The following is a 23424-nucleotide window of genomic DNA, read 5'->3' on the forward strand; positions in this document are numbered from 1 at the left end:
AACACCACGGCTCAGCTCGGGTTTTCTTCACGCCTTCTGCAAGTTAAAATATCCTTTTCCGCGGCCTTAGTTTTTCTTTGCTTCACATACGGTATGCAGTTCAATCAGACTTTCAAGGGAGCGAATTTCGCCTGCGCAATCCTTCAGTGTTGCCTGAGCTTCATTAAAATAGCAGTGGAAAGTGCTCCTTTCCACACTCGTTCCTTTCTTTCCACGTGATCCTTTCGACACTCGTTGGACTATAGGTCCTGCAAGAACGAAGAGAGTACCTTTTCTGCACCACAGAAGATCGCAAGACTGCGTGTACGTTCCCGCAGCTATGCTCCCTATGCGAGAAAACTCTCTGCATTGGGATTGCTAATTCACGGACACGGTCAAATCCGCCCTGCTATAAATACACATAACAAATGTGTGTGTACGATTGTGTGCTGAATGTGACGTAACACTGTACACGAGAGTGCAAAACAGTGTGCAAAGACCGTCCTTTCATTCGCAATGACAATTCTATATAATTCACAAATGCACTCTTAAGAATACAAAGCATATAAGGAACTTCACTAAAGGTGACCGTAGCGCATGCCAAAAGTTTTCGATTGGCTGCGCCAGCGAGATTGCATATAGTTGAGTAATGTACACCGTCCACGGCGCAGTGATTCAGACGCGTGTGCCAGCAGACGACGACGCGTCGGTTGCCTCCGAGGCCGCCGGCTTGGGTCGCTGCTTGGCGCCCGCGGTCAGGGGCTGCATGGACTGCGCCGAGTGTTGCTGCTGGTCCTCCGCTTCGGGCGGTTGCACGGGAACGACCAGGAGCATCATGGTGCCCGATGGCGCCTGATACGCACCCTCCACGGCCACAACGGTGCCGTCGGACGTGGTGGCGTTCGACCGTTGCAGAGAGGACGCCTCGTCTGGTGCCGTCTGCGGCGACGCTTCTGCTGCGGGAGCCTGTTGCGCTGCCGCTGCTTCGGCCTGGACGCCCAGCTGGTAAATTTCCATTTGGCAGACGATGAGCGTCTGCGAGTAGGCGGACCGTGAACATAAACGTGCATTGTGTACAGGCTAGACGAGCAAACGAATACGACGACCCCGCTCGTCTTCGCTGTGTTTGCAGCTTTGGGGAAATAATATTTGCCGTGTAATACGACAACTCGGCCGCACGCATTAATCTTGCCTTCAAAGAAAACTCGCTCGGTTGGGTTGCTAATTTACGGACGCGATCGAATCCGCCCTGTCGTCGAATAGTGAAACGGCTTCATTTTGAGCCAATCGGAGACGCCGTAGCAGTCCTGTGCACCAATCAGAGCTGACGAGATGGCGAACTCTGCAATGTCCAGAATACTGCATCCCCCGCACGGAAAATTTTATATTGCAGTCGACTCCCCTTAATTCGACCTTGGATAATTCGATTACTTTTTTTCTTTTAATTCGAACGCACTGGAAACTGCCGGCGACAAACCATGCATTGCTAATGGCGGAAAAATTGTTTAGTTCGAACGCGAAAGCATTGCCGTTCGGTTAATTCGACCAGCACGAGCGCTTACTCATGCGCTCAAAGCGGTCAAATTACGTTATTACAAAAGCCTGAAAGACAAGGAATTCGGACGCCGCAATACTGCTTCTCTAGGCAGCGATAGTAACGCAGCAACCTGTCCTGCAGTGGTCACGACGACCTTTCGCTGTGCTCTGAGCGACGTATGTTTTGTGGATTTTGTCAGCACCGACGACAGCGTTGAGGTCTGTGGGCCACTGATCGACGGCGACAAACTACTTCAAGCAATGAAAAAAAAAAGATCTGGATTAGTTCGTGTTTCCGGCCGTGCGGTTAATTCGACTATCCGGATAATTCGACCACATCTCGTGGTCACGTGTGTCGAATTACCGGGATCGATTGGGTTATTTTTTTCTCCTCTCACACGTGTGATGGCAGCGCCACCGTATCTTGGTGACGTCAGTCTTTGCAGATTGTCTACATAACCTTGCTATAGTTCAATTGCACTGGGAAAGAGAAAAAATGGCTGTGGCTTAGCTAAGGTTAAGCCCAGGATGCGAAGCATACTAGCCTTTATTTTAGTTGTTGAACCACTGTTTAGCCTGGTGAACTGCTGTTGCTTGGCTATATTTGGTTCGGCTAGACGAAGAAACAACTCATGCGTTACTCTGCTTCGCCTTCAAGAGTGGAACGCGACAGCGTTCTTGTCGACCCGCCAAGAGGTGTAAGACAATGGGCTACGGCGCAGCGACTACGCGCCCCGCATTGGACGCGGTGAGCGTCGAGCAACGCAGCGTTCGGCGCGGCAACGAAATGTGCGCCTGAGCAAGCGACGCACGCCTGAGCCTTAGAAACAGCTCGTCTCTAAGGCAACACCGCATTCACTAGAGGCGCTTTTGTACCACTTTGAAGCATCGTACTCGTGGCCCAGTGGTAGCGTCTCCATCTCACACTCCGGAGACCCTCGTTCGATTCCCACCCAGCCCATCTTGCAAGAGTTGAGCCAAAGCCACCTAGAAAAATCAGTCTGTAGCGCGCCGCAACCTTCGCTTCTCATTCCAACGAGCAGCTCTGTCTCCAGGAGGCATCTCACCTTGTGAGTGTCTAGCAGAGGCAAGCGCAGCTGCTTATACACCGTCACGACGGCGCGAGTTGGAGCCCCGTTTCTCCTCTGTCGTGACGTCATGGTGTCACGTGGTATTGAAGGCGACACCGCCGCGCCTGAGGAGCTGGGTTGAGCTCTCGTAATATGCTTCGCATAAAATATCAACATGGCAGGTAGCATGACGACAGACCTTGGCAAGCCAACCTCTTCTGACGCCGCTCTTCCTATCCTTCGGTGCCCGTCTACGCGTTGACCGTTGCGAAATAGGCCTTCCATCGTTGCCAGACCATATAAGGCATTGTTTGGTTCGTTTCTTCGGTATCCCTTCTACACATATTTGAAGAGCGCTAAATTTGCCAGTGTCAAACAGTGAATATATGTCGAATTCATTAGGATTACCATGTACTTTGTCGTTTACTTCACAATATTGTATATAGGCATCTGTATTACCCAGTCCTGCCTAAGGCATGGTAATCTGACTGGCAGCAATAAATAAGCAAATAAATTCTCGCCGCTATACAAAACTGATCTACACATCGCCTGGTTTACCATCCCGCTCTTCCGCTCTTTCTCAGTGCGCCACACACACACATTATATATATGTATATATATATTCTTGTTCCTGTCTGTTGGATGAGCGACGAACGAAGTACATGACAACTTTCGGGAGAGAAATCGGGACACAGCTCGTGCATTTTCAGAAAGCTAGCCTGTCTTCAAAACAGAAACAGTGTGAAAAGAGGAACCTTTAAACTCACCTCAATAAACAGCAAAATGACCTTGTACATGAGCGGCTGCGTTGACCCAACCTGCAGTCGTCAGTTTGTGAACGGTTTAACAAAACGCCATTCGTATGTCGCACCGTCGCCCGACTGGGTTATACACGCTTAAGAAAGTTTGCACCTTTTGGGGCTTGTCCCACAACGATAATCGTCATCCATCTTGAGCGCTTTTCCTTTCTTTAACTCAGCGCGCGCGGCACTTGCAGGTCACCATGGAGGAAAGAAACATGTATGAGAGGCCCTGACGTCACGTTTTTGAAGCCGGAAATGCAGCCATGTTGGTGTGCCATGTGCCTTTGCGCCTCCAATCAGCTCGCCGGAGCAGATAGGCGCGAGCTTTCAACTTGCATTGCTACCAGCCGCCGGAAGTGTGCTGCTGACGCGCGACAGAACAAAGCCTACGAAAGTTCTGTAACAGTTTTTGATGAAGCAGACGCGCTCCTGTGCTTTCTCCTGGCACGTTGAAGACGACGACGAAGACCCGCGCCCTAATTACTTGAGTGTCTGTGGTGCTGGCTCACACTCGCTCTCATATAGACCCCAAACACAACTTTCAAGCTTGCACACCACGCTGCAAAGTCAGCTTGTCTTGCGAACAGAATGTGCTGCAAGAAGGACACGTGGCCGAAAAAACATTTATCTCGTAGTAGCAGAGAGAGGTTCGGGAGCGCGGTTGCTATGGCAACGTTGACGTTTGGGGTACCAGTCCCAGGGCTCCTTTGTGAAAAACAGCACGTGACTTCAGCCACACACTCTCCAACACGTCCGTGGTGGTCGGGGCTTCTCCAACGCTTTTCTTTCTCCTTGCAGGTCACGAACGGCATGTGCGTAATCGGCGTGACATAGCATTCTTGACATCAAAGTAGCGAGCGCGAAGTTTTCAAGAAAGCAAACGCAAGCAAGGAAGATGGCGATTATTGTTGTGGGGCAAGATAAGCACTAAAGGGTGCACACTTTTTTAAAGAGTGTAAACACTCTGAAATCAAAGGGAGTACTGGCAACTCCTCTTCCACGAACAACACTCCCTTCGCTAGAGTTCTTGTGCCCGCGGATGAGAGTATGCTCGCTGTGGTAGAACTCAAGGACACTCCGTCGGGGAGTAATATCTCTGGAAAACGGAGTCAAACAGTGTTAAGAATGGCGAGCTGCAATGCAGGATTGCCATCCAATTACGACTGGGGAACAAGACGCGCATCCCCCACTCTCCGTCTCTTCAGCTAGGATGCGTTCGATGAAGCGGGCTTTGTGTTGAAACCGCCGCCATCCTTTAGCCCCATCGCCGTTGTGACGGAATGAGTTCGGCGGGCGAACTATTGTGCCCGAACTCCCCAGCGCGGACCTGGTCTGCTACGCGTGCGCGAGCTGCCGCGGGAAAACCGTTTTTTGTTGCTTCCCACGCGCCGACCGGGACGCAGGACAACGAGCTACCCAGAATGGCTCCGAGCTACACGGAACGGCTCCCCTCTGACGTCGGCTCCGCACATTGGAATGTGTATGCCTTTGTGTGCGTAGGCCGTCCTGCGGTAGGCGGCTAGTTTTGGTATGAAAAACGAACGTTCGCCGCCTTGTATCGCCGGCGGACCGAGTGTTTAAAAACTGCTGTTGTGCGGGTGCTCGACACACACTTTTCTTAAAGGGACACTAAAGGTTACTATTAAGTCAACGTGGACTGTTGAAATACCATCACAGAAACCTCGAAACGCTTGTTTCGTGGCAAGGAGAGACTTATTTTAAGAGAAAATGCGTTCTGAAGCGTCCGCGTACCTCTAGCGCAGTTCAAATCGCCCGCCCTCCGATCGAGGAGAACTGACATCATGGTCTCATAGTGACGTTGCGCCATCGGTGAGTAGAACGGCGTCCGCAGACGGCGCTACGGCTTTTCTGCGCAAAACGCAAACGCGCGGCCAGAAACAGAGCTAAGACAGAGCCGACAGCAGAGCGAAAGCGGGGAGTATGGTGGCTAGCGGAAGGAGAAACTAATTACGTCCCACATTACGTCCCACGGCACACGGAAAGTCCGTTTTCGTTAAACTATAGGCTGCGGCGAGCTCGCAGCATGGTCGGCGTGGTCTGTGAGAAGTGACGAGCCTTTCCGCACTCGCAACAGGGCATAAAAAAGTGCGAATCGACGCAAAACTCGGCCTAGAAACGTGCTTCGCCACAGCCGACCCAGATGTCGTTTCGCGCACCGCCACCAGGCGCCGCTACTATACCTCAAGCTCCAGCGCAAGACGCCCATAAGCTGGTACTTCATTCTATGACGCAAACTTCGACGCTCGTCGCAATGGACCCTGACACCGACAGATTGGCTCGCGATGGTGGGCTCAACTTCAGCGATTTGAGCACCGACGAGCGCGACCTGCTGCTGAGGGCTCGCACTGCCGGCGTCGTTGCGTACTGCGACGGCGGCCTCGACACCGGCTCTCCGGAGCGGGAAAGCAACGAGGGCTTCCCACAACATCACATGGACGTGGCATTCTCGCTGCTTGTTCCAAATGAAAGTTTCGCGAGCCAGCAGAACCTTCACAGCACGACGCGATAACGAAAGTACTGAAACTCCAAAGCGTGCGCGGCGCAGAGTCGTGCGCGCAGAGTCGAGCGAAAACGAAACCTTTCGACCACCCATACTACTGAAGGGTAACGTCAAAATCTTAGTTTTTGTTAGAATCGAGTAGACGTAGACAAGTAGCATTTTCTTCCGTCTTATAATCGAATGAAATGATATTTTTAATACGAGTAGTTGAGTATTAGTAACATAAATTACGGGGAGACCTTTCGTCATCGGTTTAGTACCGGAATGTCGCTGGGGGGTCTCAAATCGTGTCATGCATTTACCTCAATTTCTCGGTTACTAAAGCTCTGTTCGCGATTATATTGACGCCTTAGACGTTCTAGAACATTGCTCTACCACTTGACTTTCTGGTAACCTTTAGTGTCCCTTTAAGCAGTCATGTTGGACTGACACACTTTTCTCAAGCAGTCATGTTAGACTGATTTAAATACTGTAAATAAACCCATATTCCTCGTTCTCGATGAGAAGCAGTTCTTCCCTTCATCAACGTCCTCAGCGTGGATAAGTTGGACGACGGCATGGACCAGCTACCTTCGAATTCATGCCGGACTCCAATCTTGACAACGGATCACGAGCGATGGGATTGAGCCCCCAAATCCCGACAACAGGAAACGAAGACGGAGTTTCGCATAAATGAGTTGCCAGCACTCCGTTGTCTTTAGAGTGTATACATGCTCTGGAATTCCGGGTTCTGCGAATGAGCTTCTGTGTAGGGAAAACATTTTCAGTTGGCAATAAGGGAGTCACGGATGTACTTCTATCTTCGCGCAACCTACGTTTGGCAGACCAGATATCCTCATCGTGCGTCATAGCACTCGGGTCGTCTTTGAACTAGCAAACACATATAACTTGTCGACTTGACGTTGCCGAGTTTGTTCTGCGACGCAGTGCGATGCCCGCGGTAAAATCATGATCGAAATGCGCTCTTCTAAGTAAACATATATTATTATTTAGTAAGATCTTGATGAAGGCTAGTTGGTTCATACTTAGAACTGAGGTGAAACAGCGCGAAAAAGACGAGGACACAAGGAAACAAATACCACAGACAAGCGCTGTGTCATGTCATGCCTATATATGCGCTTGTCTGTGGTATTTGTTTTCTTGTGTCCTCGTCTTTTTCGCGCTGTTTCACCTCAGTTCTAAACATATAGCACGCTATGTATCTGTTACTGCGGTGTATTATTTACACAATATTCCGTACTTATACTTATGTATGTTCAACGAGCCTCGATGCCTTGAGCCACTCTATCATCCGCCCACGAGTAGCTTGCAAAAGAATTATTCCGATGCGCCACATAGATCACATCTTTGCGTGTCACCAGTTCCATTGGGGTGACAGAACTCTAAAGAGAGGGACAAATAAGTGTTTCATCTTCATGAATGTGGCGACTTGCCTTTTCCCGGTGCATGATCTGTCTTTGAAAATAGGAACCCAGGTACGGGGGCTGCATGAAAAAATAAATAAAGACAAATAAGCTACGCAGTAACACTAATAGAATGATTGACTATATATGCGTGAAATGAAAACGCGGGCTTGTCAAACAGAAGGGGAGGAAGATAGTTGGGGCGTTGCAACCCGTTTTCTTCAAACCTTAGAACACGCTGGAATGAGTGCGATGTCTTTAAATATTGTCACGTGGTGGTGACGTTGAATAACACAGTAGCAATACTGTGAACAAGAAAACTAACTTTTATTGGGCGAACCTGTGCCCACAAAACAGGCTACACTTATAGCGCAACAATAGCGGCGAACACGCTCGGCGATCGTCGAAAATCTGATCAGCGGGTCAAGCGCGTCGGCTTTTATAGAGCAGTCATCGAATGTTCCAGACTAATCGTTCGGACCCGCGTGCCTTCCACAAAGTTCTACACCATTCGCGTCAGGTGATGAAATCAGATAACATAACGTTCGGCGACAACAGACAGCGGATAGAAGCATCGATAACGTTCCAGAAACTTCGGATACATACAGGCGCGTCCCACGCTGTGCGATTACATTTGTTAGGCTGCGAAACGTGGTTGCCCGATAAAGATAAGTATACGTGTCAATATATTATCGAATGATGTTTTTTATAAGGACCTATAATGATAACAGAGATATAAAGAGCGCAATGTTTTCTTTCCCCCATTACTCCTCAATTAAGCATTTCCTTCTTTTTTTTTTTTTTGCCTGCTTGCGCGCGAGCTTTTTGTTCGGGAGAGATATGACTCATGGTCGCGAGCAGTCACCCAATGGCTGGCGTCTGTATGCTGTCACGCGGATCTGTGACGTCACAGTCGGGACATAATAAAAGGACGGGGCTCGGAACCCGTATGAGGGAGCGAGCGATCTTTTACGCGAGATTGTGGGCTCGTTGTTACATGCAGCTGAAATAGTCGACACCGCATTCTCGCGGCCATATGTTGCCTACACAGATCGCGAACGCTTTCTTATACCGCGTTCAAAATGTGTTGCTCACCAATCCGTGCAGGACAGGCACGACCGAAGGTGTGTTTGTTACACCCGTATTCAATTACTCCTCCGGGGACTAAAATGCGCATTTCAAGAGGCGGGAAGTTTCGACACCCGCTTGCAGAGACCTTTTAGGGGATTGAAAAGTGCGTACGTTTCGGTAGGCGGGCGAATTATTACTAATGAAAGTGTTTTTACACCCTCGTCCGGTGACCCCATTTCGGGATGCTTTCTATAGGTGGCCGAAGCCCGGTATAGGGCAAGATATAGTGCATCCCCCCCGCACCAAGGTAGTCGTCACTGCAAGATGTATTTCCTTTCCCAGAGACGAATGGGATGTATATCGTGCGCTGTCTCCGCGGTGATCTCTTCCGCCTGATGTGCACCGAGTCGTTAAAGGGACACTAAAGTGAAAAATGATTTCTTCTGCATCAGTAAATTACCGTTCTGCAACACCAAAAACACCACTCTTAAAACGACAAGACGTGTGGTAAGCCAGAAGAAAGCGCAAGAACGAAATACGGGTGGCGACGCCTATACTTAAGTTCCCGCACCTGGGGGCTGTGACGTCTTAGATTTTGATGGCATCTTCTAGGGCCGACTAATTATATATAGCGGTACAGATTGATTACATTGTGTTCTAATGGAACCACATATTAAACATGGCAAATTTTAGGAACTTTTATTCAGCCTACGCGGCGGAAATGCGAAAACACTTTGGCATCCCTGACGTCACGCTGACGTACCGGTGCTGCAGGGTTTCGGCGCGAAATTCAAATACTGATACTTGGACCTTCATTTTCTCATTTAATAATCAAAATATTTTTTTTAAATGACTGCCTGCAGGGTTCTCAAACAATGCTTTATTAGTCTGAACTGATTCATTGTTTCGCTTTAGTGTCCCCTTAAGTATGTAAGCGGTTGGTCGTCCTTTGTTACGCGCACGTACCTGCACGATCATCATCCTTCCGAGGTCGATGGTGGTGCACAGGCCGATTCCCATGACGCGCGCCGAGATGCCCACCAGACTCTTTGACATGCCGTCGTAGTTGTCCTGCGTAGTGACAGGCGGACTCTCGATGTCGCTAATCAGTTAATCGATTCGGTGATCTAAACACGAACTACGCGGCGCCTATACAGAGCGTGTAACCGTTAAAAAAAGGTTATTTGATTTCTGAACTAAAGTGGGTGACTGCAGAAGCTTAATTCTCAGTTGATCAGAACCGATAGCCAGGTCAGCTATATTCAAGCGTTATATGACGCGTTTGCGCGTTCTTGAAGAGCGTCAGTGAGCATTTCGGTTGTCTGCAAGGCGCCACACTAGCTTCGCAAACGAAGGGAGCCGAAATGGGAGGGGGAAGGGGGGGGGGGTGAGATAACTTTTCATGCGCTGTGTGCTTGCATGCGTCGCTAAGAGTTTTTACGGCTCGCTGCGCCTGACGGACGTCACTCCATGTAGATATACGCATACTCGGCGCGAACGAACAGATAACCGCCTCGACTGGGCACATTCAAAAATAAATTGTGCAGCACCGAAGAAAGTAGCTGCGTATACCTTGTACATGCAAACGGCCCAGACCACGAGGAGCACGAGGTGGACGACGTGGAAGAAGCACTCGAAGGACCCCGTCATCCATACGTAGGGACGTCCTGCGCATGTCACCGCCAACCGCCATCTTGTGTCACCACCAACCGCCATCTTGTGGGCATGCGGTGCATTGCGGAATTCGCTGCGCCCAAGCTTAATTGTTTCGCCCCCTTCCGAAAACAATCTCGTCTGTCCAAACGCTCGTGATAGGTGTGGTGAACACAAGTCAGCATAAAGGGTCACTCAGCAAGTTTGGGCTTTGCAAACAAACAAGCCCGGTTTGTATACATAGAGATTTGGCGACGCTGTCTGCAATGTATAAAACCGCTGCACGGCGCAGAAAGACAGCTGAAATTTCAAACGAAAGCCCATGCACCATTCCTCTCGAGGGATCTCTGCTAGTTCTTGCCGTATATATAATCCCCTAATATTGAACCAACTAAACAACAACAACAACAACATCGGTGGCGGTGTAGTGGTAAATGTGAGAGAAATGCGTTAGCACTACGTCGTACTTCTTTGATGGCCCGAATCCATGGTGGAAACCACGTATCGCCACATTGCAAAGTGTTCTTGAGCTCACTCGACATCACGTTCCGCCTCTCATCGAGGAGCGAAGTGCAACTGAAGGTGGCCCAGAGCAGGCAACCGTAAGTATATAGTATATATATATATATATATATATATATATATATATATATATATATATATATATATATATATATATATATATATATATGAGAAGAAAGGGGGTTAACTGAGGGACCCGATTTTTATTAGTCATATCATAAGAAGCCTACAAACACTTACACCAAGGACAACATAGGGGAAATTACTTGTGCTTAATAAATGAAATAAAGAAGCAATAAATTAATGGAAATTAGAGTGGATGAGAAAACAACTTGCCGCAGGCAGGAACCGAACTCACAACCTTCGCGAAATGCGAAGGTTGTGGGTTGACAAAACATTCAAACATTTAATTTCCATTACTTTATCGATTCTTTATTTCATTTATTCAGCACAAGTAATTTCCCCTATGTTGTCCTTGGTGTCAGTGTTTGTTGGCTTCTTATGATATGACTAATAAAAATCGGGCCCCTCGGTTAACCCCCTTTCTTCTATATATATATATATGTATGTATGTATGTATGTATGTATGTATGTATGTATGTATGTATGTATGTATGTATGTATGTATGTATGTATGTATGTATGTATGTATGTATGTATGTATGTATGTATGTATGTATGTATGTATGTATGTATGTATGTATGTATCACTCATTAAAAAAAAATATTGTGGCAGAATGTTTCCTAGACGGTCCTTTCATGGGGCCTGACGAGGGGCCCTTTAAGAGGTCGTAGAATGCAAAACAGAAGTGACAATTATCAACACAATTTATGCTCGTTCTAACTTTGGCAGTTTCACAGGACGGTGCAAACGCGCAGTCTGCCCGCACCGAGATTGAACAGCATCATTGAGAGGTTTTCATCGCCGTAACTTTTCATCCGCAATGTGTCCCTCTAGCGTTCCGTTTATATATGACTGCACGCGTTGCAACAAGTTATTCGAATTGAGCCGAGCGAGCGTACGTGTGCATATACGGCGCCGTGCTTACTGTATCTATCCACGTTGGCTGCGTCGATGTACACCAGCGTTGCTTCTACGACGAGCACGGCGAAGGTCAGACACTGTAAGGAATCAAGAGACCACGTATGCGCACGCCTGTCTGACTCGCCAAAAGGCGGATGGAAGGGCACATGAAAAAAATGCTCATTGGAAATGCACCGAGTGACACAGACAGCTCGACGAGACTTGGTTGATGTTCGTTTCTCTTGTACGAAAAAAAAAAAATAAAAGGGGAGCGCAATCGACAAGAGCCGAAGAAGAACTGATGTGTCCGCAAAAAAACAACAACAAAAAACTGTAGTGCTGCCGCGATATAGACGGTACCTACCTGCTACTTCTGAGGAACATTGTGCGTACATCTAAAAAAAAAACGTAAGTGCAAAATAAGGGCACCAGGGCGTACGTAGCGCATTTCGAATCCGTTCTATCCGCAAGAAGCGTTTCCCCATTACCGTGCAGCCGCGAATGCGCGAAGGCGAGCTTTCTGGTTATTTGATCTTTCTTTCCACCACACGGCCGGCAACGCCGCTGCCGTAGTCACTGGAACTGCTGCCGTAAAACCCCTTAAACTTCGTAAAGTAGTGCCACTCTCCTCCTCCGCCTTCACTCCTCCTCGTTTTCTCCTCTCTTTCGCGCTACCTCCTCGACCGTGGCGCCACCTACATTGCTCGAGCGTAGCAACGGCCCCAACATGCGCTCCTCGCCACTCCGTAGACGCTTCTCGAGCAAAAATGGCGCTGAAGCTAGGCGCGTGGGCCCGCGTGATGCTATTAGGCCAATAGCGACGCGGCGGCGGCCTCGGCCAGAGCGCGCGAGGAGGAGGCGGCATTCTTCAAAGCGTGGCACTACTTTACGAAGTTTAGGGGTTTTATGCTGCCGCGCATGCGCGCGCCATCTCGTGGTGCTGCAAGGAACCCAGCGGCGCGCGCAGCGCGTATGCTCCGCTGTGATTGGTTGGCCTCTTCAGCAACGGAACAACCGGACCGCATGCAGCGCCCACGGTCACAAACCCGGAGAGGTTTGCGACCGTGGCAGCCCTCGTAGCTTCATACCAGCAGAGGTGAAGCCAGCGTTTGCCCACCGTTCAACTCTGAAAGAGCGCCCCGAGAGTCGAAGTGCGCGCACGGCTCAATTGCTTTTTGGTATGTTAATGTAAATGATAAGGCTCATTAAAAAAAATTAAAGCTCGTGGTTTCTGGATATAGTACTAATTTTGGCCGAGACATTTGAAAAAAACATTCAACCTATTGCAAATATAACAATTACATTCCCCATATGCATGCTTTCTCTAGCTTCCTTTGTTTCCGTCCCTTCACCTGGCAAACACGAAATGTCAATCGCTAATCGGCGCCCGTCCTATGTGCATACTTTTCTCTTGCGTGCTTGCGTATTATTCTGAGACGCACAACAAAGAGTTTCTTCGACGTAACGGGTGGTACCGCTATACATCTTCGGCAGCACTGATACTGTGGTGCGGCTTTACTTTACCAAATAATAATGATTGGCCGATCGCTGATGTTAAATTACCGTCCAAAAAGACGTGCTTGGCTATGGGAGCGTATAGCGGAGTGTCCCTAATAGGGTTTGGCCACCTGGAAATAATTAACGTGCACCCAAATAAGGTTCTACAGTCCTTGCGTTCTACCCGCCCATCGGAGCGCGGCAACCGGTAATCGAACATGTAGGACCTCGTGCCCAGCAGCTGCAAAACGCCATGCATGGTATCACTGACCCAGCCACGTCGGGTCACACTTACCACATACAAGCCTACCACGATTTCAATAAATGCTGTTCAGGGCCATGTTAGCCTGCTTCTTGCACTTGCATTAAAAAGAATAATGACATTTACCCACTACGGAGGATTGGCCAAGCAAGCAGACGGTAAGGAGAGAGAGAGAGAGAGAAAAAAAAGGAAATAATACAAATAAAGAAAAAGAAAACGCCGTTTCTAATATGAGATTGGCAGCGGTAAGCGCAAAATATTCTTTTAATATATATATATATATATATATATATATATATATATATATATATATATATATATATATATATATATATATGTATGTATGTATATGAGCACGAATGAAGCATTAGGAGCTGAATTAAGTTTGTTTGCATTAATAGACTCTTTGGAGAGTGCGAGTTCTGGCTCCCTGGTCGACGTAGCCTAGCGGCTCCACTACCTATGTTCTCAAGTTTTAGGTCGATACTATGCTCACGGCATGAAATTTATTTTGCTTTTGCTCTAATTTTATGCTTAATTGAGCGCCGTTGGCATTTTGAAATATTCGAAAAATTCGGAAAATATTCGTATGTACGAATAGCGAATACCCGATTCGAAGAAAGAATCGAATAGGACACTATTTCATTCGTTATTTGAAAGGTTCAAATATATCCGCACACCACTGAAGATTATAGCCTAGTGACAGGCTTGGTCACGTGAGGTGAAACGCAAGTTGGATGATCAGTTATGACGCCGTTTGGCACGCATCTTGGCAAGTGTCATGTTCGAGACACGAAGCTGACTTGTTGCCTTCTTGCGAAGAAACGTATACGGCGTAAACATGAACCGTGGAGCTGAGAGTCATTGGCAGCGCTTGGTTAAGCGGAGTGCTAGCAGACGGGTTCGTGTAGTTTGTTCTTTAGAGGGCGCTTCCCAAAACGTAACACTTTTCTCACGCACAGCAAAACAGAATTTACTGCGGCATTTCTACACCTAATATTTGTGCAAGAAATAAGAATACCGACAAGATCTTGAAATCAAGTGGGATGTCTTGAAGACGGCAGATAGCGCCACCATCGCGAACGTGCAAAAGAATGTTTGCACACATATAAATTATGAATTTAATTGTATATTATTGAAAATAATATTGCACTTATTTTAGCTGCGTTATTAAAAACTTTCGAAAGGCTACACAATAACAATCTTGGAAGATTTGCGAGGCAGCCGCTCGTGGCGCCTCTGTCGTAAATTCACTCTGGTTTTTCCTCTGCATTGGTTTCTGGATAGCGGAAGCTGCGGGTGGACGCGCGCCCTTTGTCCGATTACACTTTAAACCGGCGCAGACCCATCTGGGGCGCTGAACAGTTTCGTCTGCGTCTAGTAATCGCTCGCGTTAGCAGCTACGACAATGATGTCCAGGTCCGTGCGCGCCGAGACGCGTAGTCGCGCCAAGGACGACTTCAAAAGGGTCATGCAAGCCATCGACAAGGTTCGCAAATGGTAGGGAATCGATACCGCATTATTGCCGGCGTCTCGGTGGGCCGCGGCCGGCTCGCGCAAAACTGTGACCAAAGCTGCGTGCGCCGCATATGCAATAGTAACTACGATGCTTCACGCTGCAACCGCATTCCTGAACGTGTATACAAGCTCACAAACGTCCATCTCTGCCGCACATTCATACACGCCTTGTACGGCAGACATGGTTGCGTTGAAGTCATGCGTGGTTCCCTGGCTTGTAATACAGCTTCTGAAGCCACTCTGCTTCAGTTCGCTTGTGTATTCGTTGACATTAGCGTGTTCGTCATTCTTATGATTATGCGGACGCGCTTGCACAACACGTTTGAAAAAAGAAAAAAAATACAGATAATCGGCAGGGAGACAAACCCCCGGGCGTACTTTTCTAGTTTCGGGCAGTGGCCGATTGTTCAGTGCTTGCAATCCCGTGCTGATTTACCGTGTGATACCTTTAAAGAGCGTTTGTCCCGTTCGTATTTGCATTGTATGAATGTTGATTAGGTCATTTGCTTCTCTTAAACTTTTACGTTGCCCACACATTTGCACGTTCATCATTACCATTTGCTAGGAAGTTTCCTGTCAATGTGACTCGTTCGTACGCACCGATCGCGTAACACTGAACTCTGCTTATGTGTAATTGTTTTCAGGGAAAAGAAATGGGTTACCATAGGAGACACGAGCATGAAGATATACAAATGGGTCCCAGGCGAGTACCTCATATTAGCCAACAAAGGAAGCCATCCTTTCCCGGAATTTTAGGCCGCGAGCCCGAACCCTGAGCTCGGTGGCTACATATCATTGGCGGTGCAACGCAAAAATGTCAATATTGAAAACCAAAGGCCTACACAGTCGCATCACTAATGGCCCGAGTGTAGCTTGCTGGCCTAACTAAGGCTTGTGCCTATCATTACTGTCATGCCTGCCAAAATTTGGCTTATATATTATTTAGCAGCAGCTCAAAAAGTAGCCGTGGCATAGTACAGTGAGTTGCGTTTTTAGTGTAACATCAAATGAGAAAGAGTGTGCATTCTGTTGTTTTGTTCGTGCTCAAATTTTGCAACAAAGCTTCATTTTTTCATTGCATTGTTCAATGCATTTAGCACTGTTTCTTGCCTGATTTGTCCGGAAATAAATAACACTGGTCATGTGTTGTGCACATGCCAGCTGTTGCAGGAACATGGGTCGGTTTTCTCTATACGTTGGTGGGGCAGTGTGACTGCGCTCTTGTCATTTCGATCATGTTTTCCCAACAAGAAATTTGTTTTTTGATCTCAGTAAATGTGAGAACATGATACAATTTTCCTGTCAGCCACAAGCTGGGAAATGGGCCTCCTGTACATCTCTGTAAGTTGGCTGCACTGCACAGCTCCACATACTTAAAAGAAATTCATCCACAGGAGTGGTACCTCACCTCAGATTTGAGCTCTGAACCATCACTCATTGCCTTGCCCACTGCTTATGGTGAGGGTGCTTTGAAAGGAAACGATAGCTGCAGCTACATACTGGCGAACAGCTCCCTCGTGTTGCCAAGCTGCGACAGCACCATTTTCTTGGAATAGTACGCCGAGACGAGAAAAAATAAAAAAAAGGCCAAAGGCATTTTGAGCCTCAGATTGTTTCACACTGAGAGCTTTGCACTTCAGGCAGGTTTGTAGTCTGTGACTAGAGTTGTTGCAGGTCTGTCAAGCTCTGCAGGGCAGCCAACTTAGTACTTGTGCACTTGCACATAACCGCACTGCTTACAGACTGCAGAAAGGACGACAAACACCAAAGAAGAGTGAGGATGCTGCGCTAAATGTAACGGTCTCTTATTGTGTAAAGCTATTGTTTAAGGAGAATGAGACAGCCAAAGAGAAACAAGATATTGAACGCGGTAATATTTATTGGGCTCATGATATTGGTGGTAACTGTTGAAACGGTAGCGCCCCCCTCCCCCAAAAAACAAAACAAAACCTTGCCCATCGTTTATCAGGTAGCAGGAACCAAGCATATGTTTGCCAGATGCTGATGGCCTTACTTTGCAAGTGAAGTATGAAGTGGCACACCATCAAATATAAAGTGCACAAGTGCAGGACAGAATTATCCAAACAAGCATCTGCAAGGAGTTTGTTTTTGTAAGCCTGAGCAACTATGCAATAAGTGTGTTTGATGTGATTGCTTCGGCAGCAAATTTTTTACTCTGTAGAAAGTAAAGTTCCAGGTTATAAATATGTTGCTTGCCAACATCAAGAATACGTCGGAACATGATGGAGACTGCTTACGATGGTTTGGTTCCTGTATTGTCCAAGTCCTCTTCGTATTTACCAAAGTTCTGCTTATAATTCAATATTTGCTGTAATCAAAATGTCATTGCTTTGGATGATAGAAATTACATCATGACTTTTCATTTATTGAAAAATTCCAGAGCGCCAAGCTTGTGAAGGCATGACACAGTGTTCATTAGCCTGTGAATTCAGGCTTTGAACACTATTACGCAAACACACAGGTTGTCGTAATTTGAAACACATTACCATGTACTTCCTAGCACCATTTGAAGTAATTGTAATTTGTAAAATATCTAATTTAATTTGAAACGACTTCAGGGTTGTACAAACAGGTTCTAGCATTGTTCTAAGTAAGCCATGATAGGGGAAAGTCTTATTTAACAGTTGGGGTATGTGAGAATGTACTGCTGTTACAACTTCGTTTTCTGTTTTACAGTTCCAAGTACAGACCAGGTATGTGAATGTCTTTCATACGCTATGGATACCTAGATTCAGATTTCTATTCATAATTGGAAGTTCTTAAAAACTTCCAGTTGCTATCTGTTTAGCCATTGGGTTGTTCAGTGGACAAATGTAAACAGAGAACTGAATTACTGGCTGTTTATGTGAGTGCAAGCTGTGGCTTATGAGCAGCTATTTAATCGTCACACTGTGAGCTTCAATGTGCACCTTGTTGGCCAGGATTTGCAAGTTCTCTAGGCTGGGCGCTTTACACGACATCATAGCACATCAAACACATTTACAGTGCCTTCATATTTAATGTATCTAATTTTAATGAAAGCACCCTGCTAGCTATGCAAATACTGCCTGCACAAGTGTTTTATGCACTTTGGGAGACAAAATTTCATTAACAAGTAGAATTGGGAAATATATAACAAAAGCTTAACTTGCTTAATTTGTGGCTATGCTGTATGTTTTGTTTTAGAAATTTGAAGACAATTCGAAGAAAGTTTTGTTTTGTTTGATTCTTCTAGTGTCTTGTTTGAAGGTATTTATAACCAAATTTGAAACGTGGTATGCAAATATCACGTTCAAATGTGGGAGCCTCAGCACATTGACAGTTTGCATGTGACATAATTGATCGGCTATAGCATGCCAGTCTAGAAGGCTGAAAACATTGAGCTGGTAGAAACAACACCCTTTACCCCTTTAATAAGCGACGTCAAAGAGGGTGGTTTTGGTGTTGAGTTGTTATTCTAGTGCAGCTAGTGGAGTACCCGACAATTTAATCTCTGCTTTCGGTGGGATTGCAGATTGTGCTTGTGATTGTGCATGTGCATGTAAGGGTTTTCGCAAAGTTGGTTTGGGAGCACTGTCACTGCTGACAAGAGAATGAATTTGCGCTGCTGCTACTGACATCTGAAACTTACAAATATTGATAGCGCAGAATATTTTATGTACTTGTGTGTGCTGCCTTGACTGAAGTAGCATTATAGTTAGAATATATGCAGACATGGTGTCGTAAGAGTGTTATTTTTGCTACCCAGGCAAGGGCAAAGACTAAAGTACCAACAGCTTCAAGTAACAAAGAAAACATTGAAACATCATCCAAACATGACATCAAAAATGACGGTAAGCATGGATGAAACCTTTGTTGCCTTGACCAGCAGTGAACCCTGCTGTAAATGTTTCTCTGTAGCTGTACATTACACATGTTTATGCATTTACAATGAAAATTGTGGGGCTTCTGTACCACTTCTGCACTGCTTTGCTATGCCACAAGCGGTCCCGAATTCTGACCAAGAATGGCCAAATTATTTTTAAATAACTCAGTTGCCCACATGTTTAACTTCCTCTATCAGAATGAACTTGCTTCTGCTTGTGCTGCCCCACAAATAATGGGCTGCAATCTACCAGAAGCTCGACAAAGCACTGAGACAGAACCAGTTCGTCCATAACATGGCTAAAAAAATTAAAAGTACCTTCCATGAACTGAGCTCGTCCTTGGACATTTTTGCCAGAAGCACTTTGACGAACCCAGTTTGTTTGTGGCACAGAAGAGGTTAAAAAGTGTTCACAGCTTTGACTCTTGATTACCATGTGGTGTTACTTTTTGATTTCTCTCTATCTTGCAGACTCCCAGTCCTTGGTAGGAAAAGACAAGTCTAATTCAAACATGTCTGAAGGCATGGAGGAATCTTTCACTGGTGAGTGTTGAGTAGCTTTACCATGACTCTCTTTTAAAAAAGCTGAACAAATAATTTTGTGCAACAGTTACATTTCTGTTACCTCATGATCATCTAAATGTAAGATTTTCTCTTTCATTAACATAATAATTGGGAGTACGAGAGTAAGACACTTGTAATTGCCTACAGCCCATAATACGAGGGTCGTTCAAGTCAATCCGGGATAAACTGCAAAAGAGTACGCATTTGGGCTGGTTGGTTCATGATTACGGTTGGTTGGTTCATGATCATGATTACTGTTATGGTTGGTTCATGATCATGGTTGGTTCATGCCCTATCCTGTAGATTCTGTGGTTTCAGATAGCGGCGGAGCATATATATGCTGACTGACGGAATAAACACACTTTGGTTGTTAGTCAGCGCCGTTGTCTGTGTCCCTTCACTCGTCCCGTCGTTTAGCGCTGTTTTTATTGCTCGCAATCCGGGATGTTCTTTAAAAACGAATAGAAGACCAAATTGCAAAGTGTTGGAAAGTGGATTTATTTTTCCACATAACCTTCAGGTACAGTTGTACACTTATCCCAGCGTTTAACAAACGCTTGAAATGCTTCGGCATAGGAAGATTTATTATTACGATGGAACCGTTGTAGGACGCCATTCTTCACTTCATCATCAGTGTTGAAATCTTTTCCTCCAAGGAATTTCTTCCGGGACCCAAACAGGTGGAAATCACTTGGCGCTAAGCCAGGAGTATATCAGGGTGTGTGGTAATATCTGCCAGCCAAGTTCCTGGATTGTTTGGATTGTGCATTGAGTGGTATGCAGTTGTGCATTGTCTCACAAAAAGACCACACCCTTTGTGATCGAGCCCAGACGTTTCTTCCGCAAACTCTTGTGCACATCACGCAGAACACTGCAGTAATACTCAATGTTGATAGTGACACCAAGGGGTAAAAAATCAACGTGAATGATTCTCTGTTTATCCCAGAATATACTTCCCATCACTTTACCAGCAGACACAGCTGTTCGAAATTTCTTTGGAGGTGGTGATTCCGCGTGCTTCCACTGCATTAATGCTCTTTTGGATTCTGGGGTGAAATGGTGAACCCGTTTTTCTTCACATGTCATGATGCGATTCAGAAAATCCTGGTGCTTCCCTTTCATAGCGTTCCTTCAGTTCTCTACATACTTGAACTCTTCTCTGTCTGTCAAAAGCAGACAGCTGCTTTTGGACCCAGTGTCCATTCAACCTAACGACATATTACACACCCTTACAATTTCACGACAGGTTATGCGACGATTATCCACGATCAGCTGCTCCACGCACTGAACGTTCTCAGGAATGACTATTGTGGGCTGTGATCCACCACGATTGTGATCGTCAGTAATAGAGATACAACCATCTTTCAAGCGCTTACACCATTCAGATGTCTTACTGTGACTGAGTGTCACATCACCGTACTGAGCCTGAAGTGTTATGTAAATTTCAGCAGGTTTTACGCCCTCGTTCACTAAAAACTTCATCACAACACGCTGTTCCACGTAGACGTTCACACTTTTGTTTGCCATCTTGAATAACAGTCTATCCAGAAGTGCGGGAAATGAGCGCTGTCTACCAGTAACAGGACACAGGTGCCAGTTTCAACGCATACAAAACCTCCAGCCTAGGCATCCATTTAAACAGGGAAAGAAAAAAAGTCCTGGATTGAGTTGGACGACCCTTGCAAGTTTAACTGTTACTTCCAGGCATGCAAGGAACGGGAATATTTGCTACTTCGCAAACATTGCATGTTTGGAAGCATCCATTGCAGCATTGCTTGTGTGCCACTGTTTAGAATGTGCTCTGCATACCATCTAACACTGACGGGGCTCAGTAACTTCAATATTTCAATGCCTTTCTTTTCTCCCACATATAGGTTTCTCAGAGTTCAGCCAGGACTCTCAGGGTGAGAGTCATGTTCTAAGGGATTCGCGACCAGAAGAATCCAGTACGTGCATTACTGAAAACAGCAGCGACACGCAGTTTCCAGACTCTCAGGGAGGTAAGGCATGGCAGGTTTATTTGATGGAAAATTCCGTGCTGCAACAATGCTGCAGCAGTCTGTGGCCACAAACTGGCAAGTTGGGGTCACAGTGTCGAGCTTGCAAAGCACATCATAGCTTCGCTCCAGTCGAATTCCGGGTACTCCTAACTTGACCTTATTTGAGTGTAGTTTTTAGTACGCTTATTATTTTTGAATTGATCAAGTTTTAGTGCATAAATACAATGTAATGCATATTTTCTATTGCTGTCGCTGTGAAGAAACTGTTATGCTATAAATTTTTGTTCAATTTGTCAGATTTGTACACAGTAGTGCTAGAGGCTAGTTAATATTGAATAAAAAGGTAAGCTTAAGGCTAGTTGAAGTCGAGAATTTTTTTGAAATCTCATTTTTTGGGAAGAATCACGGCAAAAAACTTGGTTGAAACATGCTGTGTTGAAGCCAAAACTGCATTTGCACAGTGTAAGTTGATTGCAAACAAGTTGACGCTGTGTGCCTATAGTGTCGTCATCGTTGTCACCCTTTTATCTTTTCATTTCAAAGCTCTAAAGGTTTTATAGGCATATGACGCTAAATTTCTGTCTTTCATCAGCGATAAGACTTTCGCATCCCTGGCATGTTTTATTCTGTGGCATCGTGCCTGTCATACCCTGTCATTGTTGCTGGATTTTGATATTTCTTGATACTTTTCTTTGCATGCAGACCTCTCAGCAAGGCGAGATGAATCCAGTGAGGACAGCACAGAGGCACCGTTGAAGAAGTTGAAGATGAGCAGCGATTGCTCTAAGGCATAGTAGCATCACTGCCAATCGTGATCTCTGCCATCATCATGAGTACCGAACATTTATGTTGTAAGAATCACCCATGTTGTGTCATCCTGTGCCCATCATCATATCTTGTGTGCTGCTAGAAAGGGTCAGTGCGAATCTCAGCCCTGGTGAAAGGAGAACTGGGAACCTGCGATCGAGTAAAGCGTGCGCGTTTGCATGTAGAGATACATAGCAACATATTCTGTGTTACGTGGTGTAACGCAAAATAGGGTTGTATCACATTAGGGTTGAAAGAGAATGGTGGCCTTTCGGAATGCCCTTTGAATTATAGCACAAGTGTACTCCTAACTACATAGCTACTGCAGTAGATGTTTAAATCGGTTATGCATTCCACATCTTTTCTTTGTGATCGGTTATCTACAAGCACAGCTGTATCAACCAATGTGAAGCACATATAATCCAGACCTGGAATGACCTGTTAGCAGCTGTTGAATATTCGTTGCCACCTGCCTTGATGCCCCACTCTTCCACTGATCTTGCATGGAGGCCATATGTGATTGCAGTGCCTTTTGCCTGCTTATGATATCAGCTTATTATATTGAAATATTACTAGCCTGAGTATGTGCCTGTTAAGTAGTTTGATTTAATGTGTCCTATGCGGTTTAATGAGCTGCTACGTTTCAGTTTGTTCACTTGTCTTGAAGTGACAGTACCTTCAGGGGACATAGGCTACGACTATGAAAACTGCAAATATTTAAAGAATGAATACTGAAATTCAACCTTGCTTGTGGATAAGCAAGAGTAGTAAAATTATGCCTGTAACAGTTTCATTTGTCATGTTCATTGTGGACGTTTTGCATTGAGTTGTGTGACAGAAACATCTAGGACATTATCAGAACCTGTGTACTACAGGATATAATAAAGAAAAGCATCAAACAAACAGTTCATGTGCTACTTTATTCCTGATCAATTAGGTGCATTTGCTTAACTTCTGAAACTGCAAATCGTACTTTACAAAGCTTGTCCAATAAATCTGTGCCTTATTTGGTGAAGTGTGAGCAGCTATATTGTCTATTTTAAATTTCCTGGATTTTATTTCATACACCTTTGATATTGTGCATCTTAAAATTGGTGAATATTTATTGTCTAGTTAGGCGCCTCAATGAAATACATAAGATGACATTTCTCACTGTTGCTGAGCCAAATCTGGAAAAAGTAACACTTCAGGGGTACTGATAATGACATTTCTTGAACTACATTAAACAAAATTGGTGTTCTCCAAATAGTGATTGACTCTGTATGTAGCTCAATGCATGCATTCACTCCCAAGAGTCATTGGCTCTGTACATTCATCTCCACTCAGGAT

General features: G+C 45.8%; 2 protein-coding genes across 4 annotated transcripts; one reads left to right on the plus strand and one right to left on the minus strand.

Annotated features, from left to right (window-relative positions):
- Positions 1 to 465: 465 nt before the first annotated feature.
- LOC135915529 (uncharacterized) lies at positions 466 to 13454 on the minus strand. Of its 3 annotated transcripts, XM_065448643.2 has the most exons (7): positions 13375 to 13454; positions 11608 to 11680; positions 9956 to 10050; positions 9350 to 9454; positions 7343 to 7393; positions 3353 to 3403; positions 466 to 1014 (listed from the first exon to the last, which is right to left on the minus strand). In XM_065448643.2, exons 3-7 carry the CDS (start codon positions 10031 to 10033, stop codon positions 655 to 657), a joined length of 645 nt encoding a protein of 214 aa, XP_065304715.2. In that variant the 5' UTR covers positions 10034 to 10050; positions 11608 to 11680; positions 13375 to 13454; the 3' UTR covers positions 466 to 654. The 3 variants fall into 3 exon arrangements, with proteins under 3 accessions (XP_065304715.2, XP_065304716.2, XP_070389191.1); XM_065448644.2 differs by lacking the exon at positions 3353 to 3403; XM_070533090.1 differs by lacking the exon at positions 11608 to 11680 and having other exon boundaries at positions 13375 to 13442.
- Positions 13455 to 14593: 1139 nt separating this feature from the next.
- BCL7-like (chromatin remodeling complex subunit BCL7B-like protein) lies at positions 14594 to 23000 on the plus strand. The gene is made up of 7 exons (XM_065448578.1): positions 14594 to 14841; positions 15504 to 15562; positions 17557 to 17573; positions 18608 to 18692; positions 19196 to 19267; positions 21163 to 21288; positions 21991 to 23000. The coding sequence occupies exons 1-7, from the start codon at positions 14750 to 14752 to the stop codon at positions 22080 to 22082; spliced, it is 543 nt and encodes a 180-aa protein (XP_065304650.1). The 5' UTR covers positions 14594 to 14749; the 3' UTR covers positions 22083 to 23000.
- The last annotated feature ends 424 nt before the right edge of the window (positions 23001 to 23424 follow it).

The sequence above is a fragment of the Dermacentor albipictus genome, chromosome 2, assembly GCF_038994185.2.
Source record: "Dermacentor albipictus isolate Rhodes 1998 colony chromosome 2, USDA_Dalb.pri_finalv2, whole genome shotgun sequence".
Lineage (NCBI taxonomy): Eukaryota > Metazoa > Arthropoda > Arachnida > Ixodida > Ixodidae > Dermacentor > Dermacentor albipictus.

Bases quoted from the DNA above. Each gene is read 5' to 3' on its own strand.
- LOC135915529 (XM_065448643.2), bottom strand. From the start codon at position 10,033: ATGACGGGGTCCTTCGAGTGCTTCTTCCACGTCGTCCACCTCGTGCTC. The intron at 9,455-9,955 runs GTATACGCAGCT...GTCACTACGCAG, and splicing joins GGGCCGTTTGCATGTACAAG to GACAACTACGACGGCATGTC. The intron at 3,404-7,342 runs GCAAGTCGCCAC...TGACGACTGCAG, and splicing joins AGATCATGCACCGGGAAAAG to GTTGGGTCAACGCAGCCGCT.
- BCL7-like (XM_065448578.1), top strand. From the start codon at position 14,750: ATGATGTCCAGGTCCGTGCGCGCCGAGACGCGTAGTCGCGCCAAGGAC. The intron at 14,842-15,503 runs GTAGGGAATCGA...AATTGTTTTCAG, and splicing joins ATCGACAAGGTTCGCAAATG to GGAAAAGAAATGGGTTACCA. The intron at 19,268-21,162 runs GTGAGTGTTGAG...TCCCACATATAG, and splicing joins CATGGAGGAATCTTTCACTG to GTTTCTCAGAGTTCAGCCAG.